This window comes from Brassica napus, chromosome C3, assembly GCF_020379485.1.
Source record: "Brassica napus cultivar Da-Ae chromosome C3, Da-Ae, whole genome shotgun sequence".
In the NCBI taxonomy this organism is placed as follows: Eukaryota; Viridiplantae; Streptophyta; class Magnoliopsida; order Brassicales; family Brassicaceae; genus Brassica; species Brassica napus.
Genome location: NC_063446.1, coordinates 7,611,559 through 7,627,330, shown reverse-complemented (window position 1 = coordinate 7,627,330; position 15,772 = coordinate 7,611,559). Strand labels below are relative to the sequence as shown.

Here is a 15,772-nt window from a genome sequence, read left to right as displayed (position 1 = left end):
TTTCTTTATTTATTTTTAATTTTAACAGTTTTGTTACCTTTGTCATTTAATAGAAAATAATCAAAAACTACCTCACGATAGTAATGAACAATAAGTTTTAGTATCAGACTTAAGTATGAACAAATAAGTATAATACAAATATAATTATATTAAGAACTTCTTTAAATTTCCACTAAAATTAATTTAATTATTTAAATTTACTTTTATGTAAAGTTTGCATGTTTTGTTAATAATCTATTGGTGTTATTTTATTGAAATTGTGATATATTCTTATAGTAATTTTAAGTTTGTTTAAAAATAAATTAAATTATAAGTTAACGTTTTAAAAATAACAGAAAATATTAACTAAAATATACTAAAATTATTAAAACCTGAAAAAATATCATTTATATTTTTCTAAAAACTAAAATTACAGTAAAATCAAAAATCTAAAGCTAAAAACCAAAATTGCCATTCGAGTTTTTTCAAAATCTAAAAACTACTGCAAAATCAAAAACCAAAAACTAAAAACCAAAATCTAAAAACCAAAAACCAAAAACCAAAAACCAAAAACTAAAATCTAAAAACCATCCAAAAAATCATCACCTAAGTTGATCGAAGTAGAAGAGAAAACTATTTTTATTTCTGGTTTCCTTTTTTCTTTCCTAAACCCTAAACACGTTAAATTTGTTTTTAGTTGCGTATTAAATCTCAATAAAATTAAATTATTTCAAATATTAAATTGAATAGTATTCTCTTTGTATTAGAATAAATGGATTTTAAGATTTTTGCACATCTGTTAAGGAATTACAAAATTTTATTCAATCTTACTCGTTTGTATAAAAACAACAATAAATATTCATAATTCAACCAATAAAAAATATACTATATAATACAAATAGTGAAAAACATAAAATTGCATTTATTTTTTACATAAAAATTTGAAAACAAAATGAAATAAAAAAAAATTCTCTTAGAACACCACTTAGAATGAGGGAGTATTAGTGCTATGCTATTCTCCATCAACAAACCATTTATGTGATTTCTGATCCATTAGTGATATTTTTGGTTATTTAAACTTTTTACTAATTCAATAATTAGTTGTTGAAAAAATAGCATATTCCCCTTCAAATTTTTAGATTCGATGTCTATTTTTTGAATGTGTAAATTCCACGTTACTGATATAGTTCAAAGCCGCCCCTAACCGAATCGTAAGATTGACGCAAATAAAAAGAAAACAAATCGTAGAACTGTAGTAATTTGAAATATAAGCAAATAACTTTTTTTGAATTGTATTTGTCAACAAATAACAAATTTCCTCAAAAAAGTAGGAAATCAAATAAATAAAAGAAAAAGACAGTAGCATTCGTGTACTAATATACTGCATAGTTTCTATAAACATTGCGAACAAGATCTTTCCAGGTCAAACACTTTGATCCTCTTCCTACTTAACAAAGTTCTCCGACAGCTAAGCGTTTTATATTCTTTTTATTTTAATTCGACGAAAAAGCTTCTTTTTTTCTAATATTCCGGCGATGGTTTTAGCGGCGAAGCAGACTCTCTCCGCTAAGATCGGATTCTCCGCTCCACTTCCCCGACGGAACCCGTCTTCCTCACTCCAACGACTTCCTCTCTCCCTCTCCTTTCCGTCGCCGGCGCTTCCAAAACGCACCGTTTTAACCCTCTCTAAGCCCTTGCACCTCTCTTCTCTGAGAGCAAAGTCTCCGGTGAGACGCTCGGCCTACGAAGCCGACAAGTCAGAGCCTCCTCAACCGATCGACGACACGAAGTCCGAGGCGGCGAAGAAACTGAAGATCGGAGTATACTTCGCTACTTGGTGGGCTTTGAACGTTGTCTTCAACATCTACAACAAGAAGGTCTTGAACGCGTACCCTTATCCATGGCTCACCTCCACCCTCTCTCTCGCCGCCGGTTCGTTGATGATGCTCATCTCATGGGCCGTTGGCATCGTTGAGACTCCCAAAACGGATTTCGATTTCTGGAAAACTCTTTTCCCGGTAAGTGGGTTGGTGGGTCGTTGCTTAGAGATGTAAAGGTGGAAACTTTTTTTATTTTGGGTGTAAGTAAAGGTGGAAACTTTAGGTTAGATATAGATGTTTACGGTGATGGGTATTGAGGTTTATGGTCAAATTGATTGTCACGTTGTTACCTGAGCGATATGCATAGTTTTGTTTGTTACCAAGTAGAGAGAGAGAGAAGAAAGTGATGTTTCTTTTTGGCTGTGTTTGTTCATAAGCTGCTGAATTTTGTTATTTTGTTATAATATATTAACTTTTATAGCTAAATTCTGAGAATTCAAGAGTTGGAATATGAGAATTCAGATTTAAAGTATAATTTGTTTTTTTTAATAATTGGTTGTACAAAAGTGTTTTTTTTTTTGTTGGTTGGGTTGATTATAGGTTGCTGTGGCGCACACAATTGGTCATGTGGCCGCAACGGTGAGCATGTCAAAGGTTGCTGTTTCATTCACACACATCATCAAGAGTGGCGAGCCAGCGTTTAGCGTTCTTGTCTCCAGGTTCCTTTTAGGCGAAACGTTCCCTACTTCGGTTTACCTCTCCCTCATTCCCATCATCGGTGGTTGTGCTCTCTCTGCCCTTACTGAGCTTAACTTCAACATGATTGGTAATGTATTGCAGTTCTGGTTAGCTAGCTTCTATAAGCCATTGGGTATTTTTCTATAATAATGTTTCTGTTTCGGCTCTTAGGTTTCATGGGAGCGATGATTTCGAATTTGGCATTCGTGTTCCGTAACATATTCTCAAAGAAGGGAATGAAGGGAAAGTCTGTGAGCGGAATGAACTACTACGCTTGTCTCTCAATGTTATCACTCTTGATCCTCACTCCCTTTGCATTTGCGGTTGAAGGACCTCAGATGTGGATCGATGGCTGGCAAAAGGCTCTCTCCGACATCGGACCTCAGTTTGTCTGGTAATTTCCCTCTCAATGTTTTGTCCTGTTAGATGTATCCTTGTCCTGTTCCTATACTTCGTTGTGAAAAGACCCATTTATCAAGTTCTTGTCTTTATCTCTCAGAATATCTGTTTTTATCCTAATTATTAAGACGCCTTTAGTGATTATGTCAATGAATACATTTGTTTCTATCAAATTTTGTAGGTGGGTGGCTGCGCAGAGTGTGTTTTATCATCTCTACAACCAAGTGTCTTACATGTCTTTAGACCAAATCTCTCCCTTGACGTTTAGTGTGGGTAATACCATGAAGCGTATCTCAGTAATAGTCTCCTCCATTATTATCTTCCGCACACCAGTGCAGCCCGTTAACGCTCTTGGAGCTGCCATTGCTATCCTCGGAACCTTCTTGTATTCCCAGGTAAACCACACCGCACATAGTCTGTGAAATGACCAATATACCCATGTTATCCATATTCCACTATGATAAAGAAGCGTCTCTTGGCTTCACTTCTTGGCTTGTTCATCATCATCATGAATCAATATCTTAAATGTCATCCTCATGTTACTTTATCACGGTTTTTTGCGCGTCTTGCAGGCAAAACTTTGATCGGGCAATGCATGGAGTGTTCCGGTCCGATGCTGAACTCGTGATTTCGGTTTTAACCAGGGGAGGGAGATGTAGATATTTGTCCTCAATAATGATGAGACTGGAGACGACAATGTTAGTGTGTTAGGCAGTTTCTTAAATTGAGCTTTTTGGGTTTAATTGTTTGAATTTAGGGGAAACGAGAAAGATTGCCTCTTTGTAACTAAAGTGGGACATCAATTACCCCCTTGAGAGAATAAAGACTATTTCAAAATATAAGAGAACTATTTCAAAAAATATATATATCGAATAATAATTTTATTCGAGCTTATATATCTTCCTGGTTCTTGATTTTATCCGTTGAAGTTACATGAATAAGCACCATAATTTTATTTAAGTAGCTTGTTAATTCTTCTGAAGTTACCGTATAAGTATAATTTTCATTTGTAAAAAAAGAAAATTCCAATTCGACCAAAAAAAAAAAAAATTCCAAAAGAAAGAAATCCAAAGAAACAATAATTATTAGTGACGTATTTTTTTTTATGATGATGCTTGGGAATAAAGCAGAGGCTTTAGATATTTTAGATTTGGTTCAATGGCAGAGATAGAAAAAAAAAAAAAAAAAGATGTCTCTTAGGATTTCAGAAGAGGCAGATATATGTCCAGTGAAGAATTATACTAAAAGAAGATTCTCTCTATCTGAATTTGCATTTCGCTTATCTTTGTTATTAATTTATGCATCAAAGTCGCCACCTTTTTGTTTTAAATTAGTCAAGATCACAAGCTACACATGACAATAGCAGACAATCATATCATGCTTGCCTGTATATGCAAATTGAGTTTCAGTAGAAAACAGAAGGAGACAAAAAATAAGAAAACAGAAGAAAAAAAGACATTTAGCCAACGTTTGAACATCTTTATCTTTTTTTTTTTTTTTGTGACAAAACATCTTTATCTCCTCTTCCAATTTGAAGTTCAATACGACTCTGGTTCCGTTTGATAACGTCGGACATAGCTTCTCGAGGTGGGCTAGCACGTCAGAGGTCTCTAGTGTTGGGATTATCTCCTCTATCCGCGAAACTCTCTTAAAATAAACAGCATATTTTACAGTACAGAACAAATTGATTTTGGCCTCTAAGAAGCCTTTTTATGAGGTTTAATGTCCATTAATTTATCTGTAATACTTTGTAATTTCAGGTTAAAAATCATGTGTACATATTACTTCATTTTTTATTATAACTCAACTCGAACTTATGATTTACTATCCTGTTTTAATACACATTCATGTTCCAAATACCGGTTTATTTGGAGGCGCTAAACAGTTTAAATCTCGGAAAACAAAATGATATTGATGGCTATTACAAGATTTACCCGGTTTAACTTTCTAATATACGGTTAAGGCACGTGCATATATATTACTTTATCTCTTATAATAACCTAATTCAAACCCATGATGCAGATACCGGTTTATTTAGAAGCACTCAACATTTCATATATTGGCTAACAAAATCATATTTATGGCTATTACAAGATTTATCTGGATTAAAATTCAAATATCCGGTTAAGGTTCACGTGTACATATTACTTTATATCTTATAATAACTTAATTCAAACCCATGATGCATTAGCCGGTTATAATGCACATTCATATTAATATAAACAAAAATCATTTCCTCGCTATAATTGTTACAGTCCGGAATATCTATGTATTATCCGGCTGTTGAATAATTTATCCGGATATGCATATCATATAAACCGAATCCATCATCGTTTAGCATCTAAAATAAATGATTGACAAACAATTGTGTTTTATGAATAACCTATCTGTTTGAATCAGTTTAGGTCAATAAATGAATCTAGCTTACGCTTGGACTGGCCGATCTGTCACCCAACCTACTTAAACAACCTAAAGAAAGGAAATTCCGTAAATTGACTCTGAAACAAGAGGCAGGAACTCTTCTGCTGCTGTTTGCTATTAGAGCGGGATCCACTTTTTGGGGAATATGAGTCGAAGCAATAACAAGACTATTTCTAGTCGAACATCTTTCACAATCAATCTTCTTTTTCTGCAGCGTTAATTAGCTGTCTGCTTCTTGCAAGGATCTAGTTGGTTGGGTAGCTTTTGCTATCTTCTTTTAGAAGAGCTTCCATGCCCCATCTTAGGTCCCATGCCCCATCTTAGGTCCCAATTCAACTGCACCCGCTATAGCATTTCAAATAAGTGGTTATTGAGTTCACGGAACACAAATAGAATCTTGCAAATTTTCGGGGAACAAAATAATTTTATGGATTAAATTAAAGTTAGTTTCAGTAAAAAATATTAAATTTATTTTTATCTTATATAGTTTAGATGAAAGTTATAATTTTAATGAAAATTCATTTTTATACAGATTTATATTAGATTTTTTTAAAATATTATATAGTTTCTATATGAATACTGTTTGTTTAAAAACATTATAATATGAATTATGATATTTGTAGTGAATATAAATTAAAATATAAAATATATTTATATATTTTATTCATAATATTTCAATTTTAATATAATAATTTGAAATATTAATTTTATTTTTATTTATTTATTCGTAACCGTCTGCAATCGCAAACATTAGCGGAAGCCATCTTTTAATTATGAAAAAATTTGAGCAACTTGAAGCAGTTTCTGACAGTTTTTGTAATTGATATGAAATGCCAAAAACCGCTAATATTAGCGAACAAACCGTTTGCAGGGATAGCATAAGAATTCCTTAATTTGTGAATAACATTTTAAGTTTCTTTTATGGTTTATTTAATTTATTCAAAATAGTTTTTATATGATTATACTGATCTCATAAGTAAAAAACAAAAAAAAATCTGTAAAGCATGTTATCTTATTTTTTAAAAAATTCACAGTTATTTGAAATTAGGTTATGCTTATTTAAATAATTTAATTTTTAAGATGCATATATCTAAAAGTTTCAAGAAGGACACATGCGTGAAATATTAGAATTTGAAAAACATATATTTATAAAAAATAGTATTTACTCTTTTTAGTTTATTAAAAGGTAAAATAAAGTGTCAGTGTATAGATAGTATATATAAGCATATTAAAAAATGTAGTCGCTTATAAGAAACTATAAGACTCTCACATTTATAAGAATTGTGAAAATAAAAATATTAAAAAAATAAAATGGGTTTCTGAAAAATTATAATATTCTATTTTTTATTTTTTTTTATTTTTAAATTGATTACCTTGATAAAAGTTAAAAAATAAAATAGTTTTATTATAAAGTAATCTACTATTAAATCACTGTATAAGTTTCAAAACAATTTGCATATTTTAGTCTAAAATATTTTTTTTTGAATATATTATATTTATTCTTTTATTTGACTTATTTGTTTAAATAATTATTTTTTTAATTTCATTTTTTTAATAAATCATTTTATTAATGATAACTTAGTAATCAACCAACCTAAAACTGATTTTTATTCAAAATTACTTTCCAAATAAATGAACATTATAATATACTGTATGTTGTAACTCCAATTGAACCTCTATGTTGATTTTAGGATCTGACTGGTTTTAAAGCATCAATTATGAGTTCGGTTGTAGGAGTTTGCGGATGTAACAAAATGTTATTTCAAGTATTATTAAACGATTTGTAAGACTAATACTTAGTTATAAATTGGTACATTTGTAAAATACTTATGACTCATTAAATATAAGATGATGTAGCAGTTTAATAATAAATTACTAATATTAATAAATTATAAAATATTAAAATCATATTATTATGATAATATATAAAATTATTCATTTAATATAATTAATAACAATCTTATGTTTCTTTTATTTTTATTGTTATTTTTATTAGATAAAAGATAATCTCAATGAAATTGTGAACATTTATATTAGATTTTTTAATTTTTTTTTTGATATATGTATATATGGATATATGTTTATATATGTATATACATTATTGTCTAAAAAGTTATAGTGAATAGCTTTGGTTTAAAGTTTTTAATATAAATTATGATAGTTTTAGTGGATATAAATTAATATATGAAATGTTTTTGTATATTTTTATTTATAAATTTTGACTTTAAATTGTTTGCTTTAATATTTAAATATTTTAAACATAATTTTATTTTATTATTTATATGTAATCGCTTTTAACTGCTAACATTAACATAAACTAATTTTTATTTTGAAAAGTTTTAAACAATTTAAAGCGGTTTACAGTCTTTTGTGATTATTGTAAAACACCACTATGATTCACAACCGAATACTACGATAAAACTGTCAAACCCTTTAATACTCTTGTCTAAGAAAATTGTTTACCACTCCCAATTTGGCACAAATGCCATATTTTACCATTCGTTGAATCTAAAGATTCATGTGTTTGTTGGTCTCATTTAAAATGATTCATGTAGATTTCTTAACATTAATATTGATTCTTAGTCAAAGTTAATTCCTAACTCGTATAATAAAGAGAATAAATTGTATGTAAAAAGTCATATTCAACTTTCCATTCCAAATTACTCTTTATATACTAAGAAGGTTATTTGCGATCCAGAAAATATGACAACATCATAATATAGTTTATCATTCGTTGAATCTAACGATTCTTAAAGATTCGAACCTTTTTTTTCTTGTTTCAGTTGCTTCATGCATTGATGACAGATTTATTAACATTATTAGCAAATAGTGCAAATTTGCAAAGCTCCTAAAAGACAAATGGCTGCCAAATTATATATGTTCACATTACATCTTTTGATAAATAACTGTTTCCTTTATAAAATATGTATTTAAAAAAAATGTTCTTATAAAAAATTTAATCATTCATTTAAAATTTATTCTTAATCAAAAAATATTTTCAAAATAATATAATAGATGGTTTCCATTCAACTCATTGATTTTAAAACTTATTTATTTGCTAAGAATATTGTCTGTGACTCTAAGAATTTAACATATATTATTTACAATTCACCGAACCTAAATATTCATTTTTATTAGTTAGAATGCTTCCTGAATGAATTTATCGACATTAACAATTAGTGCCAAGTTACAGAACTCTTGAAAAAAAGTATTTGAGACTTTCATTCGCTTGAAGCATAAGCGGAAATTTCAAGTTAGTCAATTTATAAATAAATCAGAAAACTTAAATCTTATAGTTAAAAATAATTGAAAAAGTTGAAAAGAAGGAATTAACAAGAAATCTCAAAGTGGTGTTATTCAATCATGTATTTTAATAGAGTTTAAATCTAAAGACAATCCACTGTTATTCAAATGATGATTATAAATTCAATTTTAAAATCTACTGATATTCAATGAATGATTTAAATCCAGTCTTTGAAATCTAGTGTTATTCAAGTTCTAAGAATTTTAAAATTCTTTGTATTTTGGATTGATTTCAAATCATTTTTATGAAGTTTCATGAATAAATGATTGAACTCAAAATTCAATGCATACTGGAGAGCTTTTAGAATCCGTCAACTCAAAATATCTTAAAGAAATTAAATTTTATAGAACATTAATAATTGATTTTAAATCACTAATTAAATAACACTCCCTAAATGTTATTGGATACTTGCTATTACATTATTACATGACTTAATTTACTTAATTATTTTCTGTTCCATCTCAGTTTCCAATCCTTCTTACACATGTGGCAAAGAAAAAAATGTGTACAACACAAAAGGTTGCATGATTGTGAGCAACAAGAGCAGACTGCATTAATTGTTATAAAACCTCAAAATTATTCTAGGTGTTCGAGTAATGCCAAAGAGGCATTACCAACTAAACATTGTGAAGAGTTCATAGTTAAAAAAGTTTATTCAATTAATTATTTTTCACTGATTTATGAAAAAAAAAAATAAGAAAAGATTTATGAAAAACTAGAATTGAAATCTATAGTCACAGGTCATGCAAACTGTTGACTTTGGAGGTCAAAGATAGGTTTCTATATTCAAAATATACCACTTATAGAAGTTTTGTTCTGGAGACACCTCTCAGATCATGACTAGATTCACAGAATCCTATCATGCAACCCTATCAAGAGTGTATATATAAGCACTCTCTGTAGCGTCTAACATATCAGATACAAATCCGCAAACACCTCTGGCTTTCTTTCAAAATTCTCCACTTTCTCTTGATTACCACAATGGATCCGAGTGATCAAGCAGACATAATCTCAAATCTACCAGATGTTCTTTTGGTCCTCATCATTTCATGCTTGTCGTTCAAGGAATGTGTTCAAACCAGTCGCCTCTCCAAGCGGTGGAGATCTGTCTATCTTCAGACGAGGAATGTTTCTTTCAAGGAATCCGACTTCTTGAGCCCTTCTGTCTACGCAAATCCTATAAGTTGGGTTAGGGCGAGGGTTGCGTTTGTTGATTACGTGTGTAGCTGGGTCGCTAGAATCGATGATCAACCCATCGATACATTCGGGATTTCTATCTCGTATCCAAAGAAATACTTGGATGTGATCGAGTCCCTGATAGCGTTCGCGGTCCGAAAAAGGGTCAAGGCCTTGGTTCTTGATTTCTCAAACCCGGCGTGGACAACCTTTCATGATGTCAACCTTGATGAGTTGGTTGTTGAAATCCCCCAAAGCGTCTATGATCTTGCGACTCTCGAGTCGTTGAAAGTTGGCGCGTGCAAGAAGTTTGACCCAGCAAAACTATCAAACCTAGGAAAGCTCAAAACCGTCTCTTTCGGCTGTATGGTACTGACGAATCTTGAACCTTTTCTAAAGACTTCAAGGGTTGAGAGTTTAACTATCAATGACTGTCGGGAACTTGATTTCGATACGATAAAAGGGAATATGAGAGAAGTTGCAATCAAAAACTGCGACTTTTCCATTAACTGCACCTTTCACCTCCCTAGAGTTGACATACTCAAGTACTCGGGAGATCTTTTCTGCTTCGAATTCGATAATATGAATACCATCATAAGCGAAGTTGAATTTGATTTCCGGGTGTTGGACAATAACAATGATGAAAATGATTCGACCACCGCAGAAGGAGGCATGCTTTGTCATCTCCTTAATAATCTCCTTGATGATGGTGGTCGAACTGCTACGACCTTAACGGTCTGTCCGTTTCTACTCAAGGTATGTCTTTAGATTTACATTACATTTTCACGCATTAGGTCATTCAGTGTAGGCTCATTTTAATTCATGGTTCTTTGAAATTTTTGAATACTTTGCCATGTGGTAGTAATTGTACCTAGTGAAAAGAAATTATGTTGAATATTTAGATGTTGTATAAACAGATTAGATATTAGTAGTTTGTGAAATTTATTAGGTCAAGTGTGTGTGTGTGTGTTAGTGTTTGCGAAATATAGTATTGGGAGTTTTGTAGAATGATATTTTGAGCAAAAAAAACAAATGAGATTTTTTCTGTTAAATAGAAAATAGTTTTCTTAAAAATGTTTTTTGATATTTTCTATACTTTTGTATATATTTTATATATTATATTTTTAAAAGTAACAATTCCTGTAAAACAAACAAAAATCGTTTTTAATTAAAATCTCACATAAGTTGATTTTTGGTTTTTGTTCATAAATGATCAAACAAAATTGAAACTACTTTTCCTAAATTTTAGAAAAAAATTTTATTAAAAATTTGATTGGCTAATAAAGTGTTTTAGAAAAAAAAGAATACCAAAATCTGAATCATGAAAATTTTAAAAAGTGTTTTTGAAAACCTAAAACCCAAATATGTTTTAGAATCTATAAAACAAGCAATGCGTATATTTTGCATTAGAAGACAATATTTCTTTCCATAGTGTTAATTAAAGTAATTTCTTAGTGAATATAGAGCTATACCCTAAAATTTTAGCATTAAATTAATGTATAAATTGAATGTTTAGAATAAAATAGTGACAAAGTGAATTTTTTCTTATGTTAGATGATTCCAAGATCTGAGCATCCACATTTTCTTCGCCCGATGGAAACAAAACATTTAGTGCTGAAGACGGAATTGCATCCGAGAGAGTTCAATGGAATTAGGCTTCTTCTCGTTAATTGCCCAAAATTGGAAACACTCACTATAGATTTGCTTCCTCCAAGCCCCATTGCGGTAAGTTTTCTTAATGTTAATTATATAGCCTCAAAAATGAATTATATGTTACAATATATATATGGATCACTTCATATTATTAAACCATGCGACAATGATTTCATATTTCCCAGACCGCTTCATCATATGCTGGCATAGATCCACAGACATACTGGATGCAAAACATATCATATGAGTGTCTGACAGAGACTCTGAAAGCAGTTGTGGTGAAGAACTTCACTGGTGGAGCAAATGAGCTGCACATAGTGAAGTTTTTTATTCAATCTGAATGTGAGCATCTGGAGAGAGTTGAGCTATACATGCCGTTTGATTTGGACGAGGGTCGAAAGATGTTTGCAAATGCCAAATCTGAAATGCTGCAACGCAGTTCGAACCGTGTCCAAGTTGTTGTGCACAATTCTTGAAGAGGTGATCTATTCAAGACTTTACTACCGGGTTTACTTTTCCATTTAATAATGTTTTCAAGTCTGTTTTAATAACTTCAAGAATGGATGTTCTTGTTTGAATCTGTTAAGTTTGTTTCGGTTTATTTGTTTTATGAATAAGAGCCTCATGAAAAACGAGGACTTGGTTATCTCTATGAACCAAAGAAAAACTTTGATCTCTTTTAAAGATTTGGTTATTGTTTCTTGCTTAATTTCATTTTAGTTCATGTTCCGTTATTGTTGTTCCTGCTTAATGTCATCTTTAGTTCGTATTCGATTTTGGTTTTGTTTAATTCAAGGAATATGTACTATAAAGATGTATATGCAAGAACTCACAATTTCTAGTTAAAACCTGTGGTTTTTCTTCTCTTTTTTTTTGCTTTTGGTGCATCTTTGGCTTAGTTAAATTGATAATGTATCAGTTCTCTTGTTATGAAAATTGTTTTTTTTTTTTAAAAAAAAATTGTTTATATATTAATTAATTGATATTTTTTATCTTGTTCATAAGTTGAATTTTTTTCCAAATATTTTTTTTCTTTTTTTGGCATCTATATATTTTGTGATTTCAGTTTTGTTACTGATGAGATTCAAGAGCCTATATATCTTATCAATAAATATATATATCTTATCAAAAATTTATCTCTCTCATATAGCCAAATGGCTCTTTGCGTACAGGGTCTTAGATGCCTGATCATTTGTCCTCCCACCCCAAATGAGATTCAGCTTGTCCTCGGTCTACCATGAATCAATTTCAGTTAAGAAAACACCCATATTTTCCATGTTGTTTGTCTCCTTCCTTCTTCTGTCTTTGCTCTTCTTCTTCGTGTTTTGTTTCGAAATTTAAATCTGCCCACATTGGTATGTAAAAAACCAATAATGATCCTCCAAATGCAACCAAAGATCCTGTTGCATTTATATGTAATTTTCCAAGACAAACATCACACACACACATATATATATATTGTCTCATAGCTGAGCTCTATATTTCCTTTCCCCATAAACTGCCTCAAGCTGGTGTAATTCTGATCAATACTGGCCAAACATATTCACTTCATCTCTTTCTCTTGAAGACTGTGCATGAAACTCTTTTTTAGAAAGAAGCTCGATTAAGAAAGGTTAAATAAGAATGATCTCCCTTGAACGTGTTTCAGTTACTCCGTTTCTGAAGCTTCCAAGAAGCTGTTATCTATAGCATGATATAAGAAAAACAATGCACACAAACAACTCTAACCACACTGAGCATCTATATATTTTTATTCCTAAAACCTAGAGATAAAACTGACTGTGTTTTAATATCTTGCCTGGTTAGTGGTTATACCATACAAAGACACTGCCAAACAAAAGAAAATCAAGACTTAAGGAAAAGGATGGGAATTAGTAACCAAACAAATGGAAAACGTTAAAAAGCCTAAAAATCGCCTATAAAGTCGAAAAAAATGCATTGCAAATGTTTTGTTTTGGCTACCGTTAAGGGATTTTTTTTAAAAGGATTTACAAAGAAACAATTGACGTGAGGTTTCAAAAAACAGACGAAGAACCAATTGATGTGTTGGACCACGTGGTTACCCATCAAAACAAACTTGACCACCCTTATGAAACTCATGATGTGCCTGGTCCTAACTAAACCAAATCTGTGGAAAAATTGACCATTAAAGGACAAAGAGAATGCCAATGTCTTTTACTTAGCTATGCTTCAACTTGTCAAACTAGCTCTCTGCATAGTATCGGAAGCACAGTTTCATCAAGTATTCGCTAAAGCTTGTCACTAGTAATAACATCTGAAATAGCCACGGATGAGCCACCAAATTTCTGTGGCTATAAAAAAAGAGCCACTAATAACCCACGATAAAGCCACGAACCCAAAAGACCACGACTTTGTTGAATCCGTGGTTACACCGTAGCAAAACCAGCCATGATATATCCACGAATTATCAGCGGCTACGGCAGTCACGCTTTAGTTACTAAATTTCTGTGGCTATGTTGCCACGAATTGACTCTGTAGCTAGTTAGTGGGTGGTTAGCCACGATTGGCCACCGGAAATTTAGTGGCTAGTTTTTTGGTGCCGAAAGTAGTTTGGCACACTTTTTATGTGGCTGGCCCGTGACTCTATGACACCATCAACGTCCTGTCACTCAAAGGACAGAATATATTCCAAAATGAGATAGTTATGTAGCCATTGAATATTTCGTGGCTGGTTAGTGGCTACATTTCAATTATATAAATCAACGCGGTTCCGTTATTAACATATCACCTAATAATCAACTTCCAATGTTCTTCTCTTCATCTACTTCCGAAAGACTTTTTCAGTCAAGAGAGTGGATGGATCATCAAATCGATTCTGAAAATAATTGTGTTTCAAGTGAGTTTATTGAAGGTATTAATTTTTTTATTCAGTTTGCTTGTAATCAAGCATGTTACTTGGAACGAAACATATTATTGTGTCCATGTGCGCGATGCAAGAACACTAAACAACGGGAAGCAAGAGTTGTATAGCAAGAGTTGTATCCAAACATCTTTTCATTTACGAATTTAAGGGACACTATTATATCTGGACGAGTCATGAAGAAAAACTGTTTTGATGTTGGCGAATCTTCCGGAGCAAATAATATCAATGATGAAGATGGAATGTGTGAAGGTCAAAATGTTCATGGCTATGGCAACTACGGATAATTTCGTCGCTAACAGTGGTAAATATTTTTTTTGTCACTGAAAATTTTATTAGCAACCTCTAAAAAAAGAAATGAGCCCAAAGCAATGGTCCAAATCATGAAGTCGGTTACAAAGAGAAAAGATTTGGAGAGTCTTTTTTGCCTAAATCATTGGCAACTAAGTTGTCCGATCTAGAAACATGATAGACAGAAATTGTTGCAACACAAGAGGAGATCAACACAAGAGGAGATCGATTGAATGTTGTTCACCATTCCCGATGATTTCTTTTGAATGGAAGTTTCCGGAGATAGCTCTGATGAGCGTTAAACACTACAAGAAAACACACCGAATTCCGACGGAGGTTCCGACGGACACCAAGGTCGTCGGACATTTGTGACGGAATACTGACAAATTTCTGACCAAATCCAAAAAAATTAAGTCGTCGGAATTCCGTCGGCCATTTCCGACGGAATTCCGACGAAATATGGTTCGTCGGAACTTTCCAACGACTTTTCGACGACATTCCGATAAAAAAATGTAACCGTTGTAGTCGTCGGAAGTTCGTCGGTATATTCCGACGAATTTCCGACGACATTCGATTAACAGCAAAGTCGTCGGAATTCGTCGGAAAATACCGACGGAATTCCGACGAACCATGTGACCGTTGCCGACAAATATATATGACCGTTGTATAGCCGTTTGAGATTGGACAATACCGACGGAATTCCGACGGACTGCTTTACATCCGTCGGAATTCCGTCGGAAAGTCGTCGGAGGTCCGTAAGCAATTTCCTATAAATACAACCCCTCCTCATTCAACTCATTCACACTTCATTCTCTCTTCATTCTCTTTAGTCATAACAATTCCGTGAAAATCATGTCTTCAGAAGTTTATTATCGTTCGTGGATGGATAAACCTCATTTGGATCCGAACACCAATTTGCTTACGGAAGAATACGTTCAAGGGATTGGAGAATTCATGAGGCTTGTTCAACAGCAACCGGATGCAAAAAGTGGTATGTTAAGATGTCCCTGCTCTTCTTGCAATAATAATAAGGTTATAAAAGAATTTGATGTTTGGACTCATTTGTATATGAAAGGGTTTTCACGTAATTATAAAGTTTGGTACCTTCAT

General features: G+C 32.0%; 2 protein-coding genes across 2 annotated transcripts; both read left to right on the top strand.

Moving 5' to 3' along the window:
• Positions 1-1,345: 1,345 nt before the first annotated feature.
• LOC106346005 (glucose-6-phosphate/phosphate translocator 1, chloroplastic) lies at positions 1,346-3,834 on the top strand. Its single transcript, XM_013785242.3, has 5 exons — positions 1,346-1,997; positions 2,400-2,625; positions 2,709-2,931; positions 3,118-3,331; positions 3,509-3,834. The coding sequence occupies exons 1-5, from the start codon at positions 1,515-1,517 to the stop codon at positions 3,518-3,520; spliced, it is 1,158 nt and encodes a 385-aa protein (XP_013640696.1). The 5' UTR covers positions 1,346-1,514; the 3' UTR covers positions 3,521-3,834.
• Positions 3,835-9,212: 5,378 nt separating this feature from the next.
• On the top strand, positions 9,213-13,847 carry LOC106352518 (putative F-box/LRR-repeat protein At1g56400). Its single transcript, XM_048752339.1, has one exon. The coding sequence runs from the start codon at positions 9,643-9,645 to the stop codon at positions 10,603-10,605; it is 963 nt and encodes a 320-aa protein (XP_048608296.1). The 5' UTR covers positions 9,213-9,642; the 3' UTR covers positions 10,606-13,847.
• The last annotated feature ends 1,925 nt before the right edge of the window (positions 13,848-15,772 follow it).